This window comes from Gopherus flavomarginatus, chromosome 2 (assembly GCF_025201925.1).
Source record: "Gopherus flavomarginatus isolate rGopFla2 chromosome 2, rGopFla2.mat.asm, whole genome shotgun sequence".
Classification (NCBI taxonomy): domain Eukaryota; kingdom Metazoa; phylum Chordata; order Testudines; family Testudinidae; genus Gopherus; species Gopherus flavomarginatus.
The window spans coordinates 46,434,685-46,462,586 of record NC_066618.1 but is presented as its reverse complement, the minus strand read 5'-3'; the positions used below and the strand labels follow the sequence as shown (position 1 = coordinate 46,462,586).

General features: G+C 37.1%; 1 protein-coding gene across 8 annotated transcripts in view; it reads right to left on the bottom strand.

Moving 5' to 3' along the window:
* Nucleotides 1-27,902, bottom strand: part of CDK14 (cyclin dependent kinase 14) — a 538,670-nt gene that overhangs the window by 101,085 nt on the left and 409,683 nt on the right. For all 8 annotated transcript variants that reach the window (XM_050939609.1, XM_050939614.1, XM_050939613.1 and 5 more), the window contains one exon: nt 24,814-24,862. In XM_050939609.1, coding sequence (XP_050795566.1) covers nt 24,814-24,862 — 49 coding nt within the window. The remainder of the gene's footprint in view (nt 1-24,813; nt 24,863-27,902) is intronic.

Here is a 27,902-nt window from a genome sequence, read left to right as displayed (position 1 = left end):
TCTGAGCTACTTCATATGCTGTCATGTTCCCGGAAGTTATTCACTGGGAGATCATCTGCGAAGAGATCTCTTACCCCTTAACTTAGTCCGCATATGAAACAGACGAGATGAAGAGTGGAAAGATTTAGTCTTATCCAGGTAAAAAGACAAACGGCCTGGTATACAACATGTGAAGACGCTGCTCATCTGGGGTGAATGTGGCTTAGTGATGAACACTGGTAGATAAATAACTTGGTGATGAATATTACGGGTACTGCTAGACAAAGTTCTCCAACTTCAGTGTGCTGGCATACAAACACTTACATGGAATACATGGATGTGTCTACTCAAAGAGCTACTCTCTGAGTATGGTCTTTCAACGAGTTGTATATCCAAATTATAGTAGTTTCATCTTGTAGTAGTTTGTAGTTGTTTGCTTATGAGAATGTCAAGTGGGATGGTGTCAAAAGCCTTACTAAAATCAAGATATATCACATTTACTGCTTCCCCCCCATCCACTAGGCCAGCTACCCTGTCATAGAAGGAAATTTGGTTGGTTTGGCATGATTTGTTCTTGACAAATCCATGCTAGCTATTCCTTAAACATCACTCAAATGTAAAACAAGTGTTTAACTTCTCTGACTCTCATTTTCTATATTTGTAAAATGAGGATAAGAATGAGGCAATGTGAAAAAATGCATTTTTTGTGAATTCTGAATCTAAATTTTGATTTAAATATGTTAGCATCTTATTTTTGTTTGCTTTCTTGAATACATTTGAACATGTAAAATTATGATTGCATGAATGTTGGTGGAAAATGGGTATCTGGCCCATACCCAAGATTTGTTTAACTAAGAAACAAATTAAGTTTCCCAACAAAATAAAATATATTTTGAGTGGAAGTAGTTTATAAAGCCAAGACCATCCTGTCAAGGAACAAAAACAATACTAGCTAACTTAGATGACCAGTCAAGAAACAAATTCCAAATATCAAATAATCAACACAATACTCAGTACAAATACTATGCAAACCATCAATAGCTCTAATATAGTCTTATCAACTTGCCAAACAATTCTGAACAGGCAAATAAATTAGTGAAAATTGGGACCTGTTGACAGAAAATTGGTGAACAGAAAAAAAGGACTAAACTCACTGAATAGCAAGTTTCCAATGAATACTTTGACCTACTCTGACTATAATGGGTACTTACTCCTTATAATGTTTAGAGGGGTATTGTGAGGATCAGCTGTTTTTACGCTGCTTTGAAGTTTCCAGAAACCAAGTTATTAGTAGTAGCATACTCTCAGGCATTCATAGATTTTAAGGCCCGAAGAGACCATTACGATCATCTAGTCTGCCTGCCTGTAGAACAAACATACTACTGAAGATCACCCATTAATTCCCACATCAAGCCCATTACCTCTAACTGAGCTAGAACATACTTTTAAATCTATGTAAAAGTTCTATTTTTGTTTATGTAGGTTAGAAGTGCAGAAATTCTTTTCCAGGAAATTTGTCTTTTGCAAAGATCATTTATGGAGAATAGCTGGACATGGCAAAAGGAAATATGCATGTGCAGTCCTGCGACTTGTTTAAAGCAAGTCATTCTCCAAGTTATTAAAAATATACTGCATGTTCATATACTATGAACACATCTACTACATGAGAACTTGTTGGTGAAACCCATTTAATACATAATATTGGTACCTTTTTACAAATATCCTCTTTTAAAGTTCCTCTAGGAATTAGTTAAATTTATCTGATATACATTTCAGATCGTATTCCTTAATATGGGAGGAGGGAGTGAATTGGATTTTCTGATTGAGTCCTGTATGTAGGTCCTATATAGTGTAGAAAAGTCTTTTAAAAAAATCAAAAGAAAAAACTTTTCCATTCCTAAATACACCTTTTCCTATATGGTGATAGGGTGGAATTTCATACAATATGGCTTTGTATCTAAGACTTAATAGCATGTTTTGTCTCACAGCAGTTAGGCCATATAGTAACTTGGCATGCAAGATATGGCAAGTCTCAATATTCATGCTTCACTTACTGTCACACTAATCACTTTGGAATGGTTACTGGTCATGGCAGCATACATAATTTTAATAGAAAATGCTGCATACAGCCAAGTACAGCAAAGCCCTTAGTGTTGACCATTAAATTGTATGAAAGTGCTGGCACAAGCAGCAATGGAAAGATTTTTTAAAAGAGCTAAATTGTGAATATTTACAAAAATACCTGCTCCCATAAAAATAAAAGCTCCAAGTATACACATCTCCTTAGCATAACAAAACAAATACCATTTTAGTTTATTTCACTTTAAAGTTATCAGTAGGACTAGAATTGAATAGTTGTAAATCTTACTGGATTACAAGAATTTGATTTAATTTCAGAAAACAGGTTTACATTTCTTTCTGTTGCAAAGGCAGGTCAGTATTTGGTCATGCAGAACATGACTAGGATCACTGAAGTTTGGTTTAAGCTTTTGAGAAAAAAACAAAAGATTCAGGCATGTGCAGTGAACTTCTGAACTCAGGATGCTTTGCTTGTTAAATGAAATGAAGAGCGGGGTTTAAATTCACATTAATAATTAAGACATGAGTATTTAAAACAAACAAAGATTAGTCCTGTCTATGCATTTTTGACAGCAAATGAGGTGAATACTTTCCCAAGGTAAACAGATTTTGTTTTGTGTTTACAATTTCCAAATCAAACTGTAATTTGACAGTACAACTCTCGTGGCATACTTCTAATTTGTTTCTCTTAAGGCATCTAACTCCCTTTGAAAATTCCAGATTTACCTCCTTTTGAGTATGCAAGGAAATACTATAATTACTATTTCATTACTCATATTGCACTAATGCTGAGAAGCCTCAACTGTTATCAAGGCCTCTTTGTGTGAGGTCCTGTATAAAAATATAGCAAAAGACAGTCATTGCCCCAAACAGCTTGCAATCTAAACAGACAAGGGAAAGGAGAAAAGATGTATTATCCACATTTTAAGGCTGGAGAATTGAGGTACAGAGAGATTAAGGGGGATATTTTCAAAGCATGAAGAGCAGGTAAAGTGCCAATGCCCATTGAAAGTGCCTTTAAACATCTTCCAAGTGACTCAGAGTCACACAGTAAGCATATGGCAGAGCTGGAATTGAACCAAAAATCTCCTGAATATCTGCCCAGTGCTTTAACCATGAGACCTACACTCTACAACAGTTCTAAACTTAAGCATTGGATATGCTCACCAAAACCACTTATAAGCAGAAAAAAACCACATCACTTTGTTGAGTCTAAAGTTTGAATGTTATAAATGGAATAAACATGAATGGTAAATGTCTCATAGTGCTGAAGCCTGTATTACACTATAAATCCAAAATGTTACTAAAGAGTAAACAATTGTACCATGATTTTTGCCACACCATCCACCTAGTGGTTTTAACTCACAGAACTACTATACAATAAATGACAGACAAAAATGCATTTCCTTCCTTCTCGTTTTAGGCCACTTCTGAGTGCTGATGTAAAACGGTGCCAATTTTAGGTGTGTTAGTTAATGTTTTCTTTGTCAAGCCATTCACTCTTCAGTCAAAGATATGTGTATTTGTATTTCTGAGAAGTACAGTGGTTGTAATAAAACATTACAATTTTCAACAGCAGCTAGATCTCTTTCTGTAAGGGCTTATATTTAACAGATTTGAAGTGTAGACAGTCAAAATAACATCTTTAAACACAAGAAAACCATTTAAACCTGTACCATCATTGCAGATTAAAATATATTTAAGATGGTTATTATTCAAGCCAATTTCTTTCAAATTTATTTGGCTATGTTGTGAACCCTGTTGCTGAGCAGTCTAATATGAGTAAAGTTAAGCAGTTGCATAAGTCTTTGCAGGATTGGATCCTTAGTAATGCTTTGGCTTTCTTTGTCCAGGAATAGAATTTTCTTACTGGGTAAACATGGCCGAATAAATTTGAAGGGAATGGGTTTGAATGAGAGCCAACTGAAATACACATTTTCCTAGAATCCTGACACAAGTTGAAGTAGCTCTGTATTTCTGGGCATCTGAGAGACTTCACTAGGAGTACGTACATGCATAAAGTTAAGCATGTGTGTCAGTCTTTGCAGGTCAGGGTAAGGCCTAATTTGAGTAACATCAGCATTCACCAAATATTGTAGTCCATTTTGTGCGCTCATTTGCATGGCTAGGGCTCCCATTGACTTCAGTGAAACCATTCTATGTTTCAGAGTATATAATTTTACCATGTAGATATAACATACTGGGCCCTCTTAATCCCTACTGTAAATCTACTAGAGTCAACTGAATCCCATCAGGGATGAATTTAGCCCATTATTATTACTGTGATGAAATCATCATAATGAAGACCAGACTAGTACTGCACTCCAGTTGGATGCTTTTAACTTTTGATGCAGATAAAAGCATAAAACCTAAACACTGTGACAAACATCTACAACTATTGAAGAAAATATTTTACATTGCCTAGTCGGTCTACCCCAGCCTACCCTGCTGACTGTGAAAGATGATATACTCCCCTGCAATTAAGATTTGCAAGGAAAGAAAATAGTATAAATCAAAGACCAAATGAACTCCTAAAGGAGGGATACACTGTAAAAAGAATCGTTAAGGCAGTGCTACCCTCATTGTCTGTTGATTTGTTTTGCCAGATCACAAAATAAAGTGACTCTTTACAAGGTTTCCACTATTTCCATAAAGGTGTATGAAAAAAAAGATTATTGGAAATGTACAGGTTAGTTAGTTCAGTACCTTTTAACTATACTTGAATAGTCAAGCATCAGTATCCTTGTTTATTAAAGTACTAGAAAAGTGGCTAAATCTTTATCATTAAAATAAAAGCCAGGACAAACATCAATGATAAATTTTCCTGTGGTGTTTGTACATTGTTACAAATGTAAGTATTTGATTTCTTGGTATTGCCACTAATGTAGGTGTTCAAGAAGGCCATAGCCCTATTTAGACAAGCCATGTAGGTGAGCTGATTTAGTGCATTCCAACAAGGTAATAAGTCTGACCTATTTGAACTAATTCTCACTGAACAGCCACACAGCTGCTACTAATTGGAGAAAAAGACAAGATGAATATCGTGTCATGATTAAAAAAAAGTAAATGTGGCAAATAAAGGCGCCAACAACAAGAGGGACACAACTACATTACTTATGAAAACATTTGTGCTAATTAGTGTATCTTGTTCAAAACATTCTTGTAGGAATTTTTAAGGCTAAAATCCACTGGCCGATACATATTTCTTAATACCAGTTTCTAAACTTTATGGGACTGTAGAATCAAGACCATAATCTTTTTTTTCCAATAGCCTGGTCTGAGGATTTTTAAAAAACAAAAGTATGGAAAAGGAGGCTCAGTAATGCTTTAGTCCAGAAGATTTAGCACTAGGTGCTGCTCAATGCACCAGATAGCAAGAGTATGAACCAGTCTACACACTCAAAACAACTGAGGCCAATAGTGGATTAAGCTCAGTTGTAGACAACCAGGTTATAAAATGCCTGTGTGGACATGACCAGACACAATCAGGATAAAACACATGCTAGGTTTCCACTGGAGCTAGTTTCTCATTCTGTACAGTTCTGTCTGGACTAGGCACGAGCTATAGCTTAGCATGGTGTATATCTGGTATAGAAGCATAATGTTCCTTGCAATGCCTAGGATGAAAGATCTGCCTTGCCTCTTGCTGAATCAGTGTCATTTACATTGTTTACTTTCCCATGGGGATGGAAACACTATAGGTCCCCCACCCCACACACACAACTGGCTATCTACTTAAGCTAAAGTATTTTTTAAAACTTGGCTACAATATAGTTTGGACCACAGACCAAGCTAATGTGTTATCACCTGGGTCATCCACAGCGTTGTTTAATAATCATTAGTGAGAATGAGAAACAAATGAGAGAAAGGACAATCTTCAATACATGGACTTGCATGAGGAGATCTGCATTCCCTTCCCAGCTCTCCTACAGGACCTAATCCAGGAACACAATTAAACACATGCTTAACTTTAAGGACAAGAATATTTCCATTGAGTTCAATAAATCTACATATGCTTAAACTTCAGTATGTTTCTAGGTGCTTTGTTTGACTGGGGCCTTGATCTGCCCCTGCATCAATTCCTGCAGCAAAAAAATGAAGATAATATATTCACCTATAGTGTCCTGAAGGACTAATTACTTTAAAGTTTATATAGCATTGCAAGATCTTCAGATGGACAGCACTACAGAAGTGCAGGCCATTTATTATGAACTTGGCTGATTTGAGCTTTGAACACAGAGGTTAATGAGAGCCATTCTGCATATGATTGACTTAAACTTACCTTATTTTTCTTCTTTCTAGGTCCTGATATCCACATCCATTGGCTCTTGCTCTATTTGATGCCATAGAATAAACTATGCTGGGGCGATCACATCTCTCACATAAATCCAGTGCAAACTACTGCCAGTTTATAGACATAATGCTCTTATTTTACAATACTGCACAGTTTATCTACATTAGAAGTCATCAGATTACATGCCCGTTGGGATATGGAATAAGGATATGTGAAAGTTAAAAAGACCAATGCAGTATTGTGTCCTGCATATGATCTTACCAGCATAATGCATGTTGAGGCATCACATGGAGTGAGAGTCATTGAATTTGGTGTTAGGAACTAGGAAAAAATAAAAGGAGGTAGCTTTAAATACAAGTATAGTATATGTCAGATGACCCACTTACTCCCAATGCTATTTAGGACATTCTGGCATATAATTGTAGAATTGCTGATTTTTAAAAAAATTCAATTCAATGGAATTATTTTGAGCGTCTTGTTCTTCTCTTGTTTAAAATGGTGACAAGCTGTTTGAACACAGAGATGCAAAAGTATTCATAGGTAGGTCAGCTTTAAGGTTCATTTTATATTTCCTTGTTTGCAATTTTCATCAATTTCTTTGAGTAAAAAATGTTTCCTGGGAAAAGTATTTCCCAAGAAATTTTAATCATAGTTTCCCTTACCATTTTTCCCCAGAAAGATTTTAGCAATTACTTCTTTTCACCATCAATCAGTTGTCTTCTTTCAGCATACCATTTAGTTCAATATTAAAGATATTCATTATGGCAAACATATAATAGATTACTTACACCATTACAGAAGATTTCAGAATATGTTAGATTTATAGTTTATTGGAAGGTCTTTCCTTGTGGCAAATGTAATTAATAAAAACTACAACTTGGTGGCTACATTTAATCAGAAGCTTTATATTCCTTTGAAAACCTTTAAAAGGCATGAATCTTCTAATAAGGAAAGTGCTTTTAAAAGGTCTCCTTCATGCATCTCAGCAAGCTGAACAATGTATCCTTGGAAAATAAATACAGCTAAAAATAATTACTAAAAAAGCCATCATTTTATAGGCTATTATTTCACCAGAAAAGGGGGAAAATGTATCTTTAATCCTGAACAAAAACTCTTCAAGGTTTATGTTCTCTATAAACCTTTCACTGGGAATTGAAAATATAAGTTAGTAATGCAATAAATGCCCTAACAAATATATCAGATTTTTCACTTAATGCTTTTTACAGGCTTAAACCAAACTGAGTGAAAGAAAAATCACCTTTTACAGTCTGACTCTTACAGGAAGAATGCCTTTCTGTTATGCTTTTTAAAAGAAGCCATGGTGAATTTATATCAACTTCACTGAATCTTGGGGCATGATAAAAGGAAGAAAATACGCCAGTGCAGTTAACATTCCACAGCATTCTTTCTTCACATATTTATTTCCTCACTGACTGGACATACGCCAGGGGTAACAAAACAAAAAAAAAAAAAAAGAGAGGGAGAATTAAAAAACCCACTACAGGAGTAGCTGAAATAAACCTTTGGCACATCATGCAGTCAAGGCTCTATGGGTTTCTCTCTCAGCACCCTGCACTGTTACTCTTTAAAGGAATCGTAGCAGAGGCAGACAGAGAGAGAGCCCGAGAGTACATGAAATGGAGAACTTTGGGTTTTGAGTTTGTCACTGGGTGCAGCTGCTGGGGTTGCAAACAAAGTTCTCCCTATAAAATGACTGTAAAGGAAAATACAGCTGTCTTTTTGGACCTACTGTCTTTTGAAATCTAACAGCATCCATGTCCCAGTAAAGAAACATTAGTACTCTCTCATAAATCTCAGCCCTCGTCTAATATTTTAACATCTTTCGTTGAAAAGTCTTAATTTCACTATAATGTAAATAAGAACTGGTCTGTTTGTTCAGTACTCCAACAAGAATTCGCTATAAAGATTTCAGAATGCAGGGAGTGCCCTGAAAAGGGTGACCTCCCTTTAGTCACTGAAGCCAAAGACCATTTATCACAGTTAACCTACAGATCTGTCCTGCAGGGACCTCACATCTGTCAAACACTTGGAGACAGCTACTTATCCTCTCCTCCTTTCCCTCCCTAAAATGTCAGGCTGGTCTGATTTTTTATTATTGTATGATTTTCAAACTAATGAAAAAAGTGTTATGGGTATGGCAAGATGAAGAGTGCACTTTGTATTATTTATACAGCCCCTTAAATATGGATAGGGATTTGGAGAGAAAGAGAACGCTTTCACTCCAGAAAGCTTACAAAGTAAGAAACCAATGCTGTAAGACTTAAGCATATGCCTAACTTTATGAATGTGAGTCTGCTGAACTCAGTGAGACTACGCACTTGCATAAGTGAAGCATGCAAAGTCTTTGCTGAATTGGAGTATAAATTAAGACCCAACAGTGACTTGATCAATTGCAACAATCAATGTGGGAGAAGGAGGGCCAAGGATTACACTATAAGATCATGTTGATTTTAAGGTATTTCAAGATTATATATGCACCCACATACACACACACACCTCATTCCACTAGGCCACAAAAAGCTGGTTGCAGCTCCTGGATTTTCAGTGACTTGGCCCCATTGGAAGTTAGAGGAGCAAGGGGCTCTCCGCCACACACCCTTCTCCCTAGCTGTCTGACATACCCTCCTTCCCCTTTACATTGGTGAATCCTCTTGTGGCACCTTCCAATAGGTTCAAGCTCACTTTGGCTGCATAAACAGCAAAAAGCAAACTTGGCAGACTGGAGAATCCAGTCCATAATCTTTAATGATGCTGTTAGTTTAAGATGACTAGGGTTTTAATAGGCCTACTGGAAGTAGTCCGAATCACACAAGATATTTGAAGGGGGAAAGGATGAGAGCATGGTAGAGTGGATAAAGGGGACTTTCCCAGATGTGGGCAGCTCTGAGGAAGGAGGGAACAATGGTTATAGTTTGGTGTGTGTGGCTTGAGCAGAGATGAACATGGCTTCCCATTGAATTTGGTGGTGTTATAAAGAAGGTGCAGCATTGCATGCCACATTCAAATCTTTGTATTTCTGAAGAGTTTTTATTAGTTACATTTACTTTACTGAGATGTATTTCTCTTCTGCTTAAGCCTTTAAAACATGAGCAGTTTGGTAATGAATGACTAAAACAACAGTTCTGTATATTTGTCATAATTTAAGACCACTTAATTATTGGGTGGTTGGTGTTTTTACTTGCATCTTATTCATGAGTCAGGGTGAGGACACCAGATGGACTCAAAAAACTGTCGATGACAATCTTCAACTATTGTTGCACATCTCTAACGGTCAACATAGTATGAAAGAAGTAGGCAGATGTATGTGGGAAATCAAAGCTGAATATCTAGACAAGTCCCAGTTTTGGCTATTTAAAAAACAACAAAAATTATTTATGGTAGTGCCCATTTATGAGCCAGATTTTCAAAAGAGCTGAGCTATCTTTGGAGCCAGACTCTCCAGAAAACGAACCAACAAACAAACAAGCAAACGCACACCTCAACACCTATTTAGGCACCAAAATAACTGGGCAGATTTTCCAAAGAGCTCAGCATGTTGGGTGTGTGATGTAAACTGAGCTCCTTGTAAATCTGGCTGTACGAGTCACAATGGGAATTGCTGGGTGTGGGGCACTTTTGAAAATCTAGTTGCCCAACTGGTAGATGCTTTTCAAACCATTAAGGAAGACAGCCACAGCTGGAAGGACAGACAAGTGGAGAGAGGTTAGGAGAATAAAGGACTGTGAACAGTATACAAATATACATAATTTATACACAAGTCAACTTGATTCACTGAAAGCAGTATGAAAGATGTGAGTGTTCAAAAGGGGTCGTGTGGATGAGCTCACAGAAGCAGTCCCATGCACTGGAGGCTACAGGGGAGAAGGAACAGAGGTGACTGTGGGAGAAGCTGAAACGCTTGAGAGCATGGGCAGAACAGAGGTGGTGAGAGGCAATTCAAAACTTGACAATGGAGGCTAAGTAGGAAGGGGCAGAGTTATGCAGAACTTTGAATGCAGTGATGCAATGCTTAAATGTGATGGGGTCTAGGAGCTCGATGTAGGAAAGTTACATGATCAGATTAACAGAAAGAAGTGGAGTTCAGTAACTGCATTTTGTATGGTTGGAGGGATGCAATGTGCATGCTTGGGAGGCCAGTGAGGAAAATACTGCAGTAATCGAAGTGAGATCTACTGAGGGCTCGAACGGGAGATTTGGTGTGGGGATGGAAAGAAGAGAATTGATGCTGAGAAGGAAGAAGCTGCAGGATTTAAATGCAGCCTGGATGTGTGGGACAAGAAGAGGGCAGAGTTTAAAATAACCCAAGATAGACGCCTGAGTGATGGAGGATAGTGATGTTAACAATGATAGAAAAGGAGGAAAAGTGAGGACTTCCCTGGGAATCGCAAGTAAGCAGTAAGTAAAAAAGTGAGAGTAAGGATGTAGTGCAAGTGCCCATATCTGTTAGCAATTAGTTATCCACCAAAATACTTAACTTGGTGAGTGTGGGTGGATGTACTACTCTGTAAATGATGTTTCAGTGTCCATTTCTGCTGCTACCACAGCATTCCCATTTATACAGCTTGCACAGTCACCATGGTTAGGCATGATTATTAAAATCATGGCTATAAGTGGGCCATTACAGTTTGTGGCACGGGCACAGATCCCACATCCAGCAGCATGGCGGTACTGCTAACTCTGCTCTCGCAACAATCGGTTTTACAGGGAAATCACAATGATCAGTGCTCTGCTTATTCTGCTTATTTCCCACCAACTTCTTTGTTGTTGTTTTCATACCAAAGTTCTGATCTCTCTATTTTGAACAGTTGCAAGGCTACGTCATGGTACCAGTAAAGGCAGGCTTATGAAAACTAACACTGCAAACTGGGGAAAAGGCTGACCCAGTGGCACTGTCTGCATTGCCACCATAAAGCTAGGCTGTGTAGTCCAGTGGATAGGCCACTGAACTCGGAATGAGGAGGTGTGGCTTCTACAACCAGCTCTACTGCTGGCCTGCTGTGTGACTTTGAGTAGAGCCCGGCAAATCTGCAGATATCTGCTTTATATCCAGGAGCCACGTTTGCGGGTCACGGATACAAATTTTGTATCTGCACAGGACTCTAACTTTGGGGATGTCTCAGTCTCTCTGTGCCTTGGTCAGCCATCTATTTAAACTCAGAACTCTTTGGGGCAGGGACTCTCTCTCATTATGTTAGCTCGCTCTGTGCCTAGCACAATGTGGCCCCAATCTCACTACTGTAATATAAATAATGGTAATACTGGTGTCTCATTCTGCATGCAGGCAGGTTGTGAGAACACTTTGGAAAACACAGGTGCAAGGTAACGGCATGGTTGTAAGAAGAGCTGTGCTGCTGTGGAAGACAGCCTGTGGGCTGCCTTCCCACAATAGATGTCACTAAGCAGGAAAACCATCTCCGCGTTATTGATAGTACAAAATAAAAGCTTGATCCTGCTTATGGGATCACCCGCTCCCTGCTGCAAATTTCCACTGATTTGCATTAAAAACTCTCAGCATTCTGCACCAGTATGCGACAACGTGGGTCTCCTTTGTGGATCATTTTGAATTTAAACAAGTAAGGTAAGAAATCCTTATGTGGGATACTGCAGATTTCTTTGGACTGAAATTTTCCTGTACAATTCAAAGATCTTTGAGAGAAGTTTTGGTCTTGTCACAGGATCTTGCAAATGTGTTACACCACAGTCCTATACAGCACCTATTAAACAGCAGAGTAAACCCGAAAATTTGTCTTGATGGACATTTCTGCTCTAATTCTAGTGCTACAGAAACCTTTTTTTAAATATTTTAGCTGCATATATATTTGATAACACAGAGAGATCCAGGATGTAAGAATCCTATTTCCTTTTCCAGAATATGCTGCGGGAGTTGGCATCTATGTACTACTGTGATCGACATATTAGATAAAACAGAGAGATCACACCAGAACCATGCCCTGCTCCAAACAGATGACCATCCTGGGACCTGTTTTTCAGAACTGTTGAGCACCCATAACTCTAGCTGAAGTCAATGAGGGCTGTGGGTGCTTGGCACTTCATGGGGGAAAAAATAAACATCATAGGCAAATGGGTTAATAAATAAAGGAAAGTGCTGACATTAACATTTGAAGTGTTGTTAACTCTCACAATTTTATTGTGAGTTTAATAATATTTGAGGTGAAATCTTAGCCCCACTGAAGACAATGGGAGTTTTGCAATTCAATTCAGTGGGGGCCAGGTTTTCACCTTGGATGTTTTTCTTCAAGCCCCAGCTCCTGGAAACAAGTGATTAGATGAAAATCTCAACTTTCATTTAAAAAAAAAGTTTCTATCCCTCATGGTTGCAGAATAAAGCTTTAAAATGTGACTTGAGTTGTACCCTAGAGGCTTGAAAACATGGCAAATAAAAAGAATCCTCAAATTATTACTTATTAAAAATCTCATGATGTTTAAGCCAAACTTCATGATATTTTTGGACCTAATTCATGATGTTGGGGTGCTTGAGGCTGGTAAAACTGGGGCACTCTCGAAGTACCACCACTAATAGAGAAAACAGAGGTTTAAAGCTATGATACAATATGACTAAAGGAGGCAACTCAAAGGGAAGACTGAAATGACAGGCCCTTCTTAAGTCATATCATCATGAGAGAGAAGTTTTTACACTGATCGCCCTAGCTTTTGTCAGCTCAGGTCATGACCTCAACAATAGTTCAAGTCTGATTCTAGGTATCCAAACAAAAGCAAGCACTGGATTTGCAAGAATATTTTAAGGGTACATTCGTCTGTTTTCAATTTTTTTAAATAAAAAGTCTACAGTCGGATTAAGGATTTACACATCGAATCTGAAAAATTAGAAATTTTCTTTATTTTTATTTCAAACCTGCTCACATACAACAGCAGCCATTAACAAACACAGCTGGCATCTTTATTGGCTTATTCACTGAAGGATTTAACTGGACGAACATCACAAAGAAGGAGGCTGATTTCATTGAATTTATGGTCAAATATTCTCCAGTGCTGGAACTCTGAAAGATCAATTATTATGAAATGTGAATAATTTAAAGAAAAGTTCTTATTTGGCACTGTTTGTAAATCAAGTCTTGTGGGAGTAAACGCTGCTGAGATACTAGCAGACAGTGGATACGTTGTACTATTTATAACTGTTTATAATAATGCAGCAGAACTTTTTGTGAATTAACATTTTTATTCACTTACTGATAATGCCATTTATGTATCAATGGTTTGATTGGCAACTCATTAGATAGATATTCTGCTAAAGCATTTTATTCTAAATTTTAATCAGAAAATTTATTGTGATCAAAGAACTACTTAACTGACCTAGTAACTCCTTTCAAAATTAGACAATTTTTTCCCTACAAAGGCTTAATTTTTAAAAGAATTTTATGGGCTTTCCATTAAGAGCCAAAGTGAAATCTACTGTTAAGACCAATACCAGGAGGAATATAATAATTTTAACACAGAATTTATGCCTTAGGATATGGAATTGACTCAATGCCTAAAAGAAAAAGGTCAGTTCCCTTTGGAATCACTTGCCTCTCTGCCCTCCAGCGATAACAGGTGCACCAATGCAACACCGAGTCTCTTTATTCACAGAGTATTCCTGAAGATACATAATATATCCTCCAGTTTTAAGGCAATGGCAAGAATTACCACCTTATGTCTGCCCACTTTGACAGCCAGGTCAAGTGGACACTGAACATACATACCTGGGTTTAGAGCAACTAATCTATCCACAGGCAACATCTCTTCTAAGCTTTCAAACTATATGTTTGCACTTTCTAAGAATGATTTGTCTGAAGGCTTCATTTAATCTATTTAGCAAAACTGTGAATCTAAAACATGTGTTTCAAAGTTTGAAATAGACCACAGTTTTACATTAATGATGTACAATGCCATTTTTAACATATCACTGATTTTAAAGAACTGCATGAGAAAACAAAAACTCTGTTCCCTTGCTTTAAGCGGCATTAATTTATTGCCATAAGTCCTATGCCACAGCACTCAGAGACCTAGGAAGTTAAGGCTTGAAGGAGCAATAGCCAGAAATGTGGAGGCAGAAAAAGAAATCTACATTTTTTTTTCTTTTTTGGCATGAATTGCAAAAGATTCTTGGGATATGATCACAAGAGCTTCTGGAATAGAGAGGCTAAATGAGGAAAAAGTGGCAGTTTAAGGGTCATTTCATTTTATGAAAACTGGCAGTCAAAAGAAGACTGAAGAACCCTGATCAAACTATCATAAAGATCAGTTATAAATATTTGTCAAAGGCCAAGCTGCGCTTTGATGTGGTCAAGCACTCCAAAGCCTTTGATTGTTATGGTGCATGACACTACCTCCAAAAGCTAGTGATTGCCCTCAAATCTTTGGCTGACATAACTGCAAAATCATGAGGCTTTTCAGACTGACCTCATCCTAGTTACAGAGATGATCATACTTGTCTGCAAGGTTGTTTATTAGCTGACTGCACTGATACTACTCCCTTCCAAGTTGATATCCAATGATGAGGTGATAAGTAAAGATGAGAAACAAAAACATGGGAGTTCAAGAAAATTGTTCTAGGATATACTATGGTGGGCAAAAGAAAATATAAATCCCATCCCAATGACAACAATAGGGGCTGCTGGATGCTCCGCACTTTGGAAAATCAACCTACCTTTTTTCAGGTGGCTAATTTTTGGTAGTCATTTTTTAAAATCTTGGCCTTGTTGTCCACACAAAATGAAATATGACAGCTTTCTAAACCACAGCCCAGCCTGTGCTCATAGGGGGACATGAATTGCTCAAACAAGTGCATCTAAATATATCTCAAAGAGACAGAATGTTGTAGACAAATTCATGATCTAGAAAGGAGAGTTTTTAGCCAGTGCAGAAGCCATCCTGGATTTTGCCTTTAAAAAAAGAGGACTTAATTAAGAATGTGAGAAAAGAGTAATAGGAAAGTTTGGTGATAGTGACAATTAACAACTTGAATTCAAAAGAGGAAACAATTTCTTAGACAACAAAAATACTCAAGCAACACACCACAAAAAAAAAAAAGCATTACTTTGGGAAATTGGTATAATATCACCATATGAAGCGGAAGAATAGAAGGTGGTAGGAACAACTGATGTAGCTTTAAAAGACTCTTTAGATTAACATATTTGAAAAGTAAAGAAAAGAAGTAGAGTCAATAAGAAAGTAATGAAAAACATTATTAAAGAGCATGTGTTGGAAAATTCACAACTGAAAACATTGAATAATATGATGGGGCAAGGCTAGATGGCTACAGTAAAGTAGTGAGGAACAGGTATGTTAGCCCTAGGCTAAACAAATCCCTGGTACCATAGTAACCAAATGGCAGTTGCTCCAGGTTAATCAAGACACCTGGGGCCAATTAAGATCCTTCTAGAAGACAGTGGAGATAACTACATTGATTGGGACACCTGAAGCCAATCAAGGGCTGGCTGGAACTAGTTAAAAGCCTTCCAGTTAGTCAGTGAGGTGCAGGTGTTAGGAGCTATAGGAGGGAGCTGCACTGCTGCAGGAACAAAGCAGTATAAATCCATATCAGATGTAAGGAAGGAGGCCCCGAGATAACGGTGAAGGAGATATTGAGTGGGGGGCTGCTGTGGGGAAGTGGCCCAGGGAATTGTACATGTCCTATTTTTGAAAAGTCAGCTACCAAAGCTGCTAATTTCGGGGTCCCTGGGCTGGAGCCCGGAGTAGACGGCGGGCTCTGGCTCCCCTCTCTCCTCCCTGATTAATCACTGAGACTGGGAGACAACAGAGACTGTGTGAGGGAGGATTGCTTCTCCTCATCTCCATTGGTGGCTTATGATGAAAATGGCTCAGTAAGCTGCAACCCTTGCCTCTAGAGAGAGAAGGGCTATGTGGAGGGTCACAGGGAGCTTCTGAGGCTAGTAAAACTCCACCAGGAAACGCAGGATCCACGGAGTCGAGGACAGAACTTTGTCACAGTAAATACTAACCAACAAATCTGTGCGATATTCACATCAAGGCCTCAAGGAATTACTTAATGGATTCACCAAACTAATGCTAAGCACTTTTCAAAAGTCATGAAGGACTTGATCATAACAGGATTTTGGTAGAAAAGCAAATTCAGAGTGAAAAAGTGAGGGCAATCCTGGCAATTTTTTTCTGGCAATTCTAATTTCAAACCTTAGTAAAATAACTGGAATCAACATTAAGAGAAAAAAATTGTAAGTGGATGACAAGAAAAAAACGATAAGCAATAAATAAATGACAAACAAAAAAGCAAAACATATTAGACAATTTGATCAATTTTGAAAATGGACTTAAATTAAATATTCATGGATCAGCATAATGTAGTAGATGTAATATATCTGAACTTTAAGCATTTGAATCAGTGTCTCACAACACCTTGCTCTAAAGATAAATTCACATTATCTTGGATATAAGCACTGTCACATGGACTGAAAACTGGCTGACAGGCCATAAACAAAGGGTAATGATAATTGGCCATGTACAGAGTTGGAGGGGAAGCATCCAGCTGTGTGCCACAGGGATTAGTGTTAGCCCCAGTTGTATTTAACATCTTTATCCCTTAGTCCAGATCATTAATAAACAGCACAATAATTCATTTCACAGATACTAAATTAGGAGGTGTTGCAAATACCAGTGAAGACAGAGAATTAATACAAAGGGATTTATAAAAATGATATTTATGGGAAGAAAACATATGAGAAGGATTCAGCATGGAAACTGCAGACAACTACATCTATGCATAAATAATCTCAAACCCAGATATTCAGTGGAATGGAGATACTAGGAGAGCACTAATACTCACAGAATCTAGCCTAATAACAGAGAGTGAACTGAAGGAGTGGGTTTTTTTTAACCCAAGAAATCTTATGCCCAAATAAATGTTAGTCTTTAAGATGCCACTGGACTCCTTGTTTTTGTGGCTACAGACTAACATGGCTACCCTGGATACTTGAGCTGGATAGGTAGAAGATAGTATTGATACAATTGCATTTAAGTTATTAATACTAGAAAGTAGTTTTTAAAAAGTGGAGAAATACTTCTGGTTAAATGATGACCAAGGAGGTATACCATAGTGGTCTTCATTACCTAAAGTGTGTGAATATCGCAAGGGGAAGGAATAGTTAAAGGTAGCGTAAGGGGGTATAACTAGGAATAATAAGATAAAAGAGCAAAGTGAAATTGTGGTTGAATATCATGATATATATATATATATATATATATATAGATATATAGATAGATATATATTTTCTAAGAGACCTCACTGTCAGATTGTGGAATAATCTCCCTAAAAGAAGTGATAAATGTCTCATCACTTGAGACATTTAGAATTAGAATGGAGGAAGTCCTCAAAATAAACTGTAAGCTTTGGCACAAGGGATCTGTTATAGAATCTAAATAGGTCTTATCAGTCACTTATTTTTATATAATATAATATAATTCATAACACCATTACCACCACCACGTATTTATACAGTGCTTTCCAACTGTAGATCTCTGATGCTGCAGAGTTGGGCTGTGGATGTAATGGGTCTGATTCTCATTTGCACTCAGGCCCCTTTACACTGGCAAAATGATGTAAAAAGCATCCGACGTGGGTTCCTTTTACACTGTCAGAGCAATGTAAAGAAGCCTTAGTCTATATAAAAATAAGATCTAATCCATTAATTTATGAAAAACGTATGAAACTGAATTGACAAAAATTGGTTAAAGCCTGAACAAAAAAGGATTTAATGCCAAAATAATGATATAAAAGCTATTATGACAAAAATTATGGTTACTTATCTTTGACATATGCTGTGTCAACACAAGTGCTCCTCCTAGTGCTGACAGCATTTTTCTAATGTTTTTGACATACCCCAAACATTACTACAGGTCACATAAGCACTGTGCACTGAAATGTTAACAGTAAACACCTATAGTATGGTAGCATTGTAAAGAGTGAACTTTAGTGACATCAAGCATAACAGAATTTATTTTTAAAAAAATACAATTTGCCCTTTTTTGTCATACAATTAATGATCATCATTCCTTGACTCAGACGGTACTAATATCTGGTGTAGGTAATAAGACACTTCCAATCACTACACAGGTTATGGATTGTTCCTCATGGACAAGCCCTTTATCAACCAAGAAGTTAAACAGCAGAATTTAATAAATAACTTTTTATTGAATTTTACAGAAATAAAAAAAAAAACAAAAACACATTTACAACATACCAACACCGCAAAAGAAGCAAGCCAACAAATGATATCAACAGAGTCATGTGTCTCCAATAAAGAACATTTTCCAAAGTCTGTTGAAGTTATTTCCCCCCATAGAAACCATCATGCTTACTCCCTACTGATAGCTGACAGGACTACCTCAATAGATTTGCAGAAGGGATATACTTATTTATATAAAGCAGTTTTTTCTAACACATATATTCCATCCCAGGAAAAGCACACTGGATCCTTAGCTCAGATTCAGCTTTAACTCACCGTCACATGGACTGAGCCAATAAATTGGTACCCAAAGAAAGAGACTTTTACCTGTGATAACAAAATAAACTGCCCATGCTTATATGCTTAAGAGCTTGAATAATTAAAAAAAAGTGGTGGCTGCAGATTTTAATAAGATGAATATTGCACAAAAGTCAAGAAGTAATCACATTTTGTCTTTTAAACTAAATAGCCCATTAGGGAATACGTTTTTCTAAAAACCATTTTGAACTGTAAACTTAACTATTCAAGTCTGAAAATTCCATATATTCAACATTTGGCTTTTGAATCTTTTTTTGGTCCCTCACCCTTGCTTCTTGAGAAGGTTTTCACTGACTAATGTTTTAAAAATGTGAGAATCTGCCCGTTGAGTCCTACCCTTAAACTTTGCCAGATATAAGCATGGAAGGCTTCAGCCCCTGCCATTATAAAAGATCTTGTTTGAAGCAGAAATGTCCCGCAGTTGACCTGTGCTGTGAGGCTAAGGTGCCATATACTAAATTCTATCACGTTAGCGAATTAGTTATATTAATTTTAATATGATGGGAAAGAACAGATATGCAGGGGACTATCTACATTGTTCCTCATCACCATAGTGTGGGAGCACCTTACAGATCCTTCTTTGAAATATACAGAGACAATTAGCTCTCTCTCCTAATTACCCTGTAAGGGTTTACTGTTGTGGGAAAGCTATTGTAATCTGAAACAGTGAGTTTTACAATGTTTTCTGAAGGCACAGTGCAGACATACCTGAACTGAACAGTGCAGGACGAAAGATAAAACACAGTTCAGCTCCCTCTATACTTATAAAACAAAATGTTTTAAATGAGTTGAGGAGACTCATCTTGTAATTGGTCCCCCAGTAGAGTAACATGTGCAGTGCAGGTGGAATTCAATAATGTGAGTTGGCTGCCAGACTGCCTTTTGACTCTTGAAAACCCCAGCAGAGGAACTGCAGAGCTCAGAGTCATTTTCTAATGCCCATCTTGCATTTTAAGTACCATGTGTATGATTCCCTAAGTACCATGTTCTCTATCTCTGTAATTGGACACCTTAACCAAACTACTCATTCATGTTACTACTTTGTTTCTCCAAAAGACCTTTCAAAAGTAAAACAGGTCTATTGTTACATCTAGCTTAAGAGCTTCAAGGATCTGATTTTTTGCATAATAAGCCTGTTGGGTTTATCTTCTCCGCCCTTTGAGTAGTCCAAGAACTCTGATATTCTTGGCTCTGGTATGATTTTCCATTGGTTCTAGTCAATATTTTTAAAACGTTATTTATTACATATTGCTTTATTTTGAGCAGCTGTTTTCCAGCTAAACTGGTTAGGTAGATATCAAGCCATGTCAGTCATTGCTCTATCTTTCTTACTATGGCTTTGAGATTTGTGTCTCTTGTGGTTGGAGTAACTAATGTGTGATTGATTACCACCACTATCACAATATTATCTATAATGTTTTCTCTTTTCTTGCCTTTATTTTCTGTAGAAGAGCCTGCCTCACACCTGGGGATACTGTGAAAGTTTGTAAGCAGAATGCCATTCTTCTTAGTGGACTGTCCTCACTGAAATTCATTGACTGTCATTATTAGCGGTCTACTTAAATCATCGAGAAATCACACATTTTTCATGGGTTGGTCACAGCATAAATAGCAAATTTTGTGGATGTGTTCAGACAGTATATATACAACAAATATTGTACTGTACTACTGTTACCTTTCTAATCACCTTGGACAAGGGAGTCTGCTAAATAAATAAAAATAAAGTATAATGCTTAAAGTTGTACAAGTTTGTTTGCACATGGGAAACTGCCAGCATTTTGTACATGCTTTTTAAAGTACTTACTTAGTTTTGGATTATCTATTTTTTCTAACGGTATGTTGGCAGCAGTGACAGGCATCCACTAGTTCCATTGTAGCTTCTCCTTTTGCAAAATTACTTTCAGTTGTTCTTTTACACATCGTGGACACTGTTGCTTGGTTTTTGTTCTGACCTGTAGTCTTTGCATAATCTTTTAGTTTAATATGCAATTCAGCCTGAAAATGGTGATCGATTGTGTTTTTTTCTGAACAAATCCAGAGTCATGTTGCAAGATGAACAAAACAATTTACCACCGTCAGTCTGCAAGATTCTCCACACAATCCAAAGCTGAAAATATTTTTTGATGTCAGCCATCTTTATATGCAACAACAATCCTTTCACTCAATCTGATGACTGTCATTCTCACTTATTATAAATGTTGACACACTCTCAATCAATGATCTACTGTAATGACTGCTGTGCTCACTTTAGTATATGTCATGCAACTTGACAGATACTCTCAATCAACTATCCACTATGACGATAGCTGTTTTTGCATTGTGGTAATCACAGAAGTTTCGCAGCATATTTTATAAATAAAACATTTTTGAAGGTTAATTTCATGAACAATCCCATATTTCATTATTTTCGTGAAATCGTAAATCAAGAAGGCCCCTAATCATTGTATAAGCCTTGGATGTAAGCCTTTTTAAAGACGTTTATAAACTCAGGTTTTAACTCCTGTGCATCAGCAGCTTATGTATACAAACAAGAAAAGGGGTTGCATTATCCTAAGTCCTGTGCAGTTTGAAAAAGAAAAGTGGAGGGTGAGAAATCTCCTGAGCCATGCACACTCTCAGGCTTTGTGGTCCTGCCACACACAGACTACAAGGAAGTGGTCGGGATGTTACCTTGAGGCTTGGGAAACATGGGTTCAATTCCCTGTTCTTGGAACAGACTTCCTGTGTGACTTGATAACTCAGCTTAATCTCTCTGTGCCTCACTTCCTCATTGGTAAAATGGGAATAGCATCACAGGGATATTGTCAGGCTAACTACGTTAAAGATGGTGAGGGGCTCAGATAGTATAGTAATGGGGGTCATATAAATATGACGTGAGGAGGAAAGGAATAAGTATGGGGCACCATGGTCCTATTCCTCCCTGACATTGACCAGCATAAACAGGAGCACTCACACTGCAGCTTTTGTGTTTATGTGCTTGCACAAGCTGTAGATCAAGAACAGGGCATGCTTTTCTGTCAGTTTAAAGAAGTTTTAATATTTTTTTAAAAATATAGGTAAGTATTTTAAATCAATCTCCTATTATACATGCTTTGGGAGCTGCCCTAATCCTGTACAGTGGTTTTATAGTATCAGAGCTGAGAGGCTTTCAAAAATACTTCCCAGTTAGGCCCCAATCCTGCAAAGACTTACAGTCTGAGAATTTAAGGTCCGAAGAGACCACGAGCTTATCGAGTCTGACCTCCTGTATATCACAGGCCACCTACACACTACACCCATTAAATTTTAAATAACGTAAGTAGTTCCACTGAAATTAATGGGACTACTTACATTACTTAAAGTTAAGCACACGCATAAATCTTTGCAGAATCAGGGCCTTAGACATCCTTTGACACTGATCCTCCAGAGCCATTAAGAGGTTCACAGTAACTAACTGTTAACAGTATCAAAACAAATCTGTATATTCAAACTACCAACAGTATAGCCTTATTTTCATCTGCTCAGTTTTTAAACACTGGGAGGGTCTTATCCTCATTCTGACTAGCCTGCAAATTTGGTTTAAATAAATCAGCCCATTTTGGTATCATGAATGCAAAAAATACTGAAAAAAAGAAATCAGAATTATTTAAAAAATGCTCTCTTAGATTAGAAAACATGTTCTTCAAAACGTGTTTATAAATAAAGGCATACTTTCTAGGCTGAGTCACTCTATGAGGGTTTTAAATGTTAATTTTATAGCTGAATTATCAACCCTTGATAAATATTGATACATCCTTAACTACAGCAGTACTATCACGCAACACTCTAATACTGAACACTAATAGAGATTTACACTAGAAAAGGAGAAAATCCTTTACACATTTCAAATGTAAATGATACATAATTTTGAGAACAAAATATTTCCTATTATATTAGAGCCTGACACATGAAGCACTGAATTCTACTGCAAGTATTGTCGTTGCTTTCAGTCTTTCAATCCCCTCATTTATGCTGAAAATTTGCAAATCCTTTATTCATAGTGCATAGAAAACGTGCACATATTTTTGAAGAGGTTCCTTATAAATGAGAAAACTGGTTTTATGTGCAGCAGACTGTGATGGAATCATGTTGTATCAATTCTCAGACCACTGGATTATTTTAAACAAACAATATATTTTGTAACAAACAAAACCAACACACAGTAAGCTTGAAGAAAATATGTTGCTCACACAGAGTCATGTTTTCAATTAAAATGAAATTATTATTATTTGTACCATAACAGAGTCCAAAGGCCCAAGTATTGATCAGGGCCCCATTGTGTGAGGTACAATTAAAACAGGCAAGAAGACAGAGTCCTGCCCCCAAAAACATGCAGGCAAGTTTGTTTTATATATACCCATCCATTCATTCCAGAGTGGGGCTACTACTCTGGGAGCACAACAGTGCTTTTGCTGCCTGTCTGATACATAGCTACCAACAGTAGCAAAACATGAATTGAGACAGCAGTTACCTGGGAAAGCCTAGGTTTGCCCCAGCCAAACCTTAACTCTTGACAGCAGTGGTTATGATCTTTCTGTGGGCTAAATCATGGCATTACCTCAAACCCTAAGCAAGGGGTGGCTCACATTGTCTTGCATACTGAAGGGAAGGAGACACGACATCATAGAAATGTAGGAGTGGAAGGAACCTCTTTAGGTCATCTAGTTCAGTCTCCTTCTATGAGGAGGATTATCTATCATTCCTGACAGGTGTTTGTCTAACCTGTTCTTAGAAACCTCCAATGAGGGAGATTCCACAACTTCCAAAGGCAATTTGTTCCAGTGCTTTACCACCCTGACAGTGAGGAACATGGCCACACTGAGTCAGACCAAAGGTCCATCTATCCCAGTATCCTGTCTTCCAACAGCAGCCAATGCCAGGTGCCCCAGGGGGAATGAACAGAACAAGCAATCACTAAGTGATCCATCCCCTGCTTCCCACTCCCAGCCTCTGGCAAACACAGGCTAGGGATATCATCCCTGCCCATCCTGCTAATAGCCATTGATAGAAAAATGAATGGAAGATAGGTCTAATTCTTTTGTGAAACCTGTTATAGTCCTGGCCTTCACAACATCCTCTGGCAAAGAGTTCCACAGGTTGACAGTGCGTTGTGTGAAGAAACACTTCCTTTTGTTTGTTTTAAATGTGCTGCCCATTAATTTCATTTGGTGACTCCTAGTTCTTGTGTTATGAGAAGGTGTAAATAATACTTCTTTATTTACTTTCTCCACACCAATTGTGATTTTATAGGCCTTAATCCTAAATCGTCTCTTTTCCAAACTGAAAAGTCCCAGTCTGATTAATCTCTCCTGTATTAATATGTCTAGTAAGGAATCTATTTGTCAAAACCATGTCCAGAATCTTTTAGCTGTCTGTATTGTTACAGACGTACTCGTTGACAGGTATTTTGAAATAAATTACCAAAATAATTGAAACTGGCATGATTATATTGTGTTATTTTGAGAAATAAAATATGCAGAATTTTAAAATAGCGTAGCAACATTTTTAATTTTTTGGTGCAGAATTCTCCCCAGAGTAAAATATGGTCCAAAGAGCCACATGAGTATTTCTGTTATAGAAATGTACATGGCACACCCAAATGACACAGATGAAGTCAAATTTTAATCTTTCCATTTGATTTCACACAACATTATTTGGGTTAAATGGTGTCAAATAGTTGAAGCTGGGGCTTCATTTGAACACTGGCAATGTAAAGAAAGTTCAAAACTGATAAATGCAGGAGTGAGTGATTCTATTTTGCTATGTAATGACAAAGAAACAAAAAGCATTGTAAATTAGCTATGGTAAAGTCACAGCATGAGATAGACCATATGGATGGAAAGTCAAAGAATGCAGAGTAAAATTGAAAAAAAAACAACTTACTTATTCCATGCTTGTCTAAGGTTTTTAGAGCTGTACTGTGTAAAGCGTTCTGCAACAAAGAGAAAGGCATTCAATTATCTTCTTTAATTATATTAAAAACATGGAAAAGCATTTTAACTAATGACCGTTATCATTCCTCCCATATGCCAAATCTGGGGAAAAGAACAAAGTGAGAAGAAGGGGAAAATAACTTTAAATAATGGACACATTATGGGACTGCTTCTCATCTACACAAAAGCCACTTTACATACGCTTTAAAGCCATGTTATATTGCCAGAATGTTACAGAGTGGTTTTAAGTGTAAATAAGAATCAGGCCCTATTTTTCGTTATCACAAAAAACATTCTCTGTAACCTTGATGTCATGACTCCACATTTCCCATGTAAAAAATTTGTAATAGTAAGTGAAATGAGCCCAGATTCATGTTAAAGTTGGGGACAGCTGAGAGCTATGCTGCTCATATGAAAGTCCGCATGCTAAAAGATCCATAAACATAACCAAAACTCTGCAAGTATAGTGATGGCATGTTTCTTTACCCCCCCCACCCCCCCAAACTAAGTTTTAGCTGTAAATAGTGCCCCGACTAGTGCAGGGATAAGGAGCAGACCTATCGTCCTATGGTTCCTCCGCAGAAGGACATCTTCTGGCTAGGGCAGGATTTTAGGAAGAACATTGGGGCTAGGCATTGTATTTGCTGAACAGGAGCAAAGTGTGTTCCAGTTAACAACAGACATGCTTGATAAATACCTTCAAATCACAAACACCAACACACTGTAATGTTGGGATGCTGTAATACGCCATGATCTCCTATTCAAATCTATCCAAACTATTTAACACAACACAGGGGCTAGGCATTGTGTTGTGTTAAGTAGTTGTGATAGATTTGCCCAACATTATGTAATCAATGAGATGCTACCACCTAGATTTTCGCTAAAAATTTAAAGACCCTTTAAAAGGGGACTTTATTTTCTGTAAGTGCTGCACATAGCACAGGACCATGAAGTTACAGCAATTTTTTTGTATTGAATGCATCACACCATCAGAAACAACAAAATGAAAGCAACCTTTGGTTTTCAGGAACAACTTAAAATTAGTTGAATTGTTCTTTATTTGTATAAGTAACCTTGTCCCATAACTACTGGCAACTCTGAAAACAATGCACATGGTAACAGACAACACAATAGGAAAATCCAACTGTCAGTGACAATATTTTTCTTTAAAGTTGCAACAAAATACATGACCAGAATGAGCGCATGTAATCAATAAAAACAGTTGGGTGGAATTAAAATGCAGCTCACCTCAGCAAAGTAACTTGGTAAAAACGGAACTATAGGATTTCAAGACTTTTTACCAACATAGTTAGAGCAGTGAAACACTCCTAGTTTAGATGCAGTTATACCAGTATAAAGGTACTTTATATTGAAATAGCTTATTCTGGTTTAGGAACCAAAATAAGCTATACTAGTATAATGTATCTTAATACCAGCATAACTGTGTCTACACTAACGATTTTACTGGCATAGCTTCCATGACAAAAAAAAGCACATCCCTAACAAACATAGTTATGTCAACAGAGCTTTTTAAGGCCATGTTACAGATCAACCCAAGGATTAGAAAGTCAAGATGGCTTCTTCTAGTTTGTGCATCACCAACAATAAAGATTCTGCAACTGAATCATAGTTAATAATTCTGTAGATGAAACATGAGCTAGAACAGCCCCTGGTTGACTATACTGCTGCAGTAGTACAGGAGTAAAATCTAGGAAAAATGTATTTTAGTCAGCAAAGGAGACTTCTAAATATTCAAGAAGCAGATCTGTTGAGCAAGGCTCCCTTTTTACAGTTTCTGCAGAAACTAGAAGAACTCTTAAGCTGGATCCATAAGAATCATTCATCTCTCTGTATTTGTTATTTTGATTTATTATTTTAATATTTTTATTTGAAATTTGGAAAAAATTAACTCTCAGATGTCCTGCGCCAGATAAAAAGTAATAGGATTTGAATACTCTAGTAATAAAAAAGTATGTTCCTCAACAAATGTACCTCACAAAATAGAATTTGTTGACTGGCAAACTATTATAAAAGTCATAAAAGAGTGAAAACTTTTGTTGTGATGATTCCCTGACATAAAATTACTGATGCTACACATGAGTGGTAGTAATATGAAACACTACAATGCTGAATATTTTTATGCTCCTCTATTCTAATAAAAAGCTTAGTAAACTACCAAGAACTTCAGTAATTACAGAACCTTCCCATTCCAATTATGGTTAAATTAAAGAAAATTCATAGCACATTATCTAAGGCACTCAGTAGCTCGTAGCATAACAGAGTAGAGCAATTAATTTAAACCTGCAGGGTGATTTTTCACCTATTTGTATCCTGTTCTGATACTGCAGTAGAGCCACACGAGCAGGAGTTAAGGAAAGAAAGAAGAATAATAGAGAAGTGAGAAATAAGCGAGTACATAATTGCACAAAGTAGCAAGTTATGAGTTTCTACTTCAGTTCTCTGTGCATATACTATAATTAAATAAATAAATTAATACTCTTCTGAGGCATATAGAACACCACCACAGAAAATTCTGAATTCCTCCTTTTATATAAATCTTCATTACATACTGTACAGTATGTACTAAAACTAGTGTAACTGTAACATTACAATGAGATAAAAAGAATGCTAGACCTTTCAATGAAGCACACTATGCAAATACTCAGAACCATTATTATATGCCAGATAACGGAGAAGTGAAGACAGTAGTGGGAGACAGTGTCCGTAATCTGATATAAAAAAAGGTATAACAGGTGTAAAAATCCAGGACTTAATTATGTGTTATGTATTAAGTGAACAGATATAATCTCAGCAATGGGAATGTGATGACAAATTAATAGAGAAATTAGCATTATAATTTGTCTTAAACCAAGCCCATCACTTAATGGCTCATCCACTGTTGTCTTGGGATGAGATCTTGGCTCCACTGAAGTCAATGGTAATTTTTCCATTTAGCTCGATGGAGACATGAGTGGATCACTCAAAATGGGCAACATGTAGCCTTCTGGTGAGTGTGGAAAAAGGGAGAAAGAGTGACAA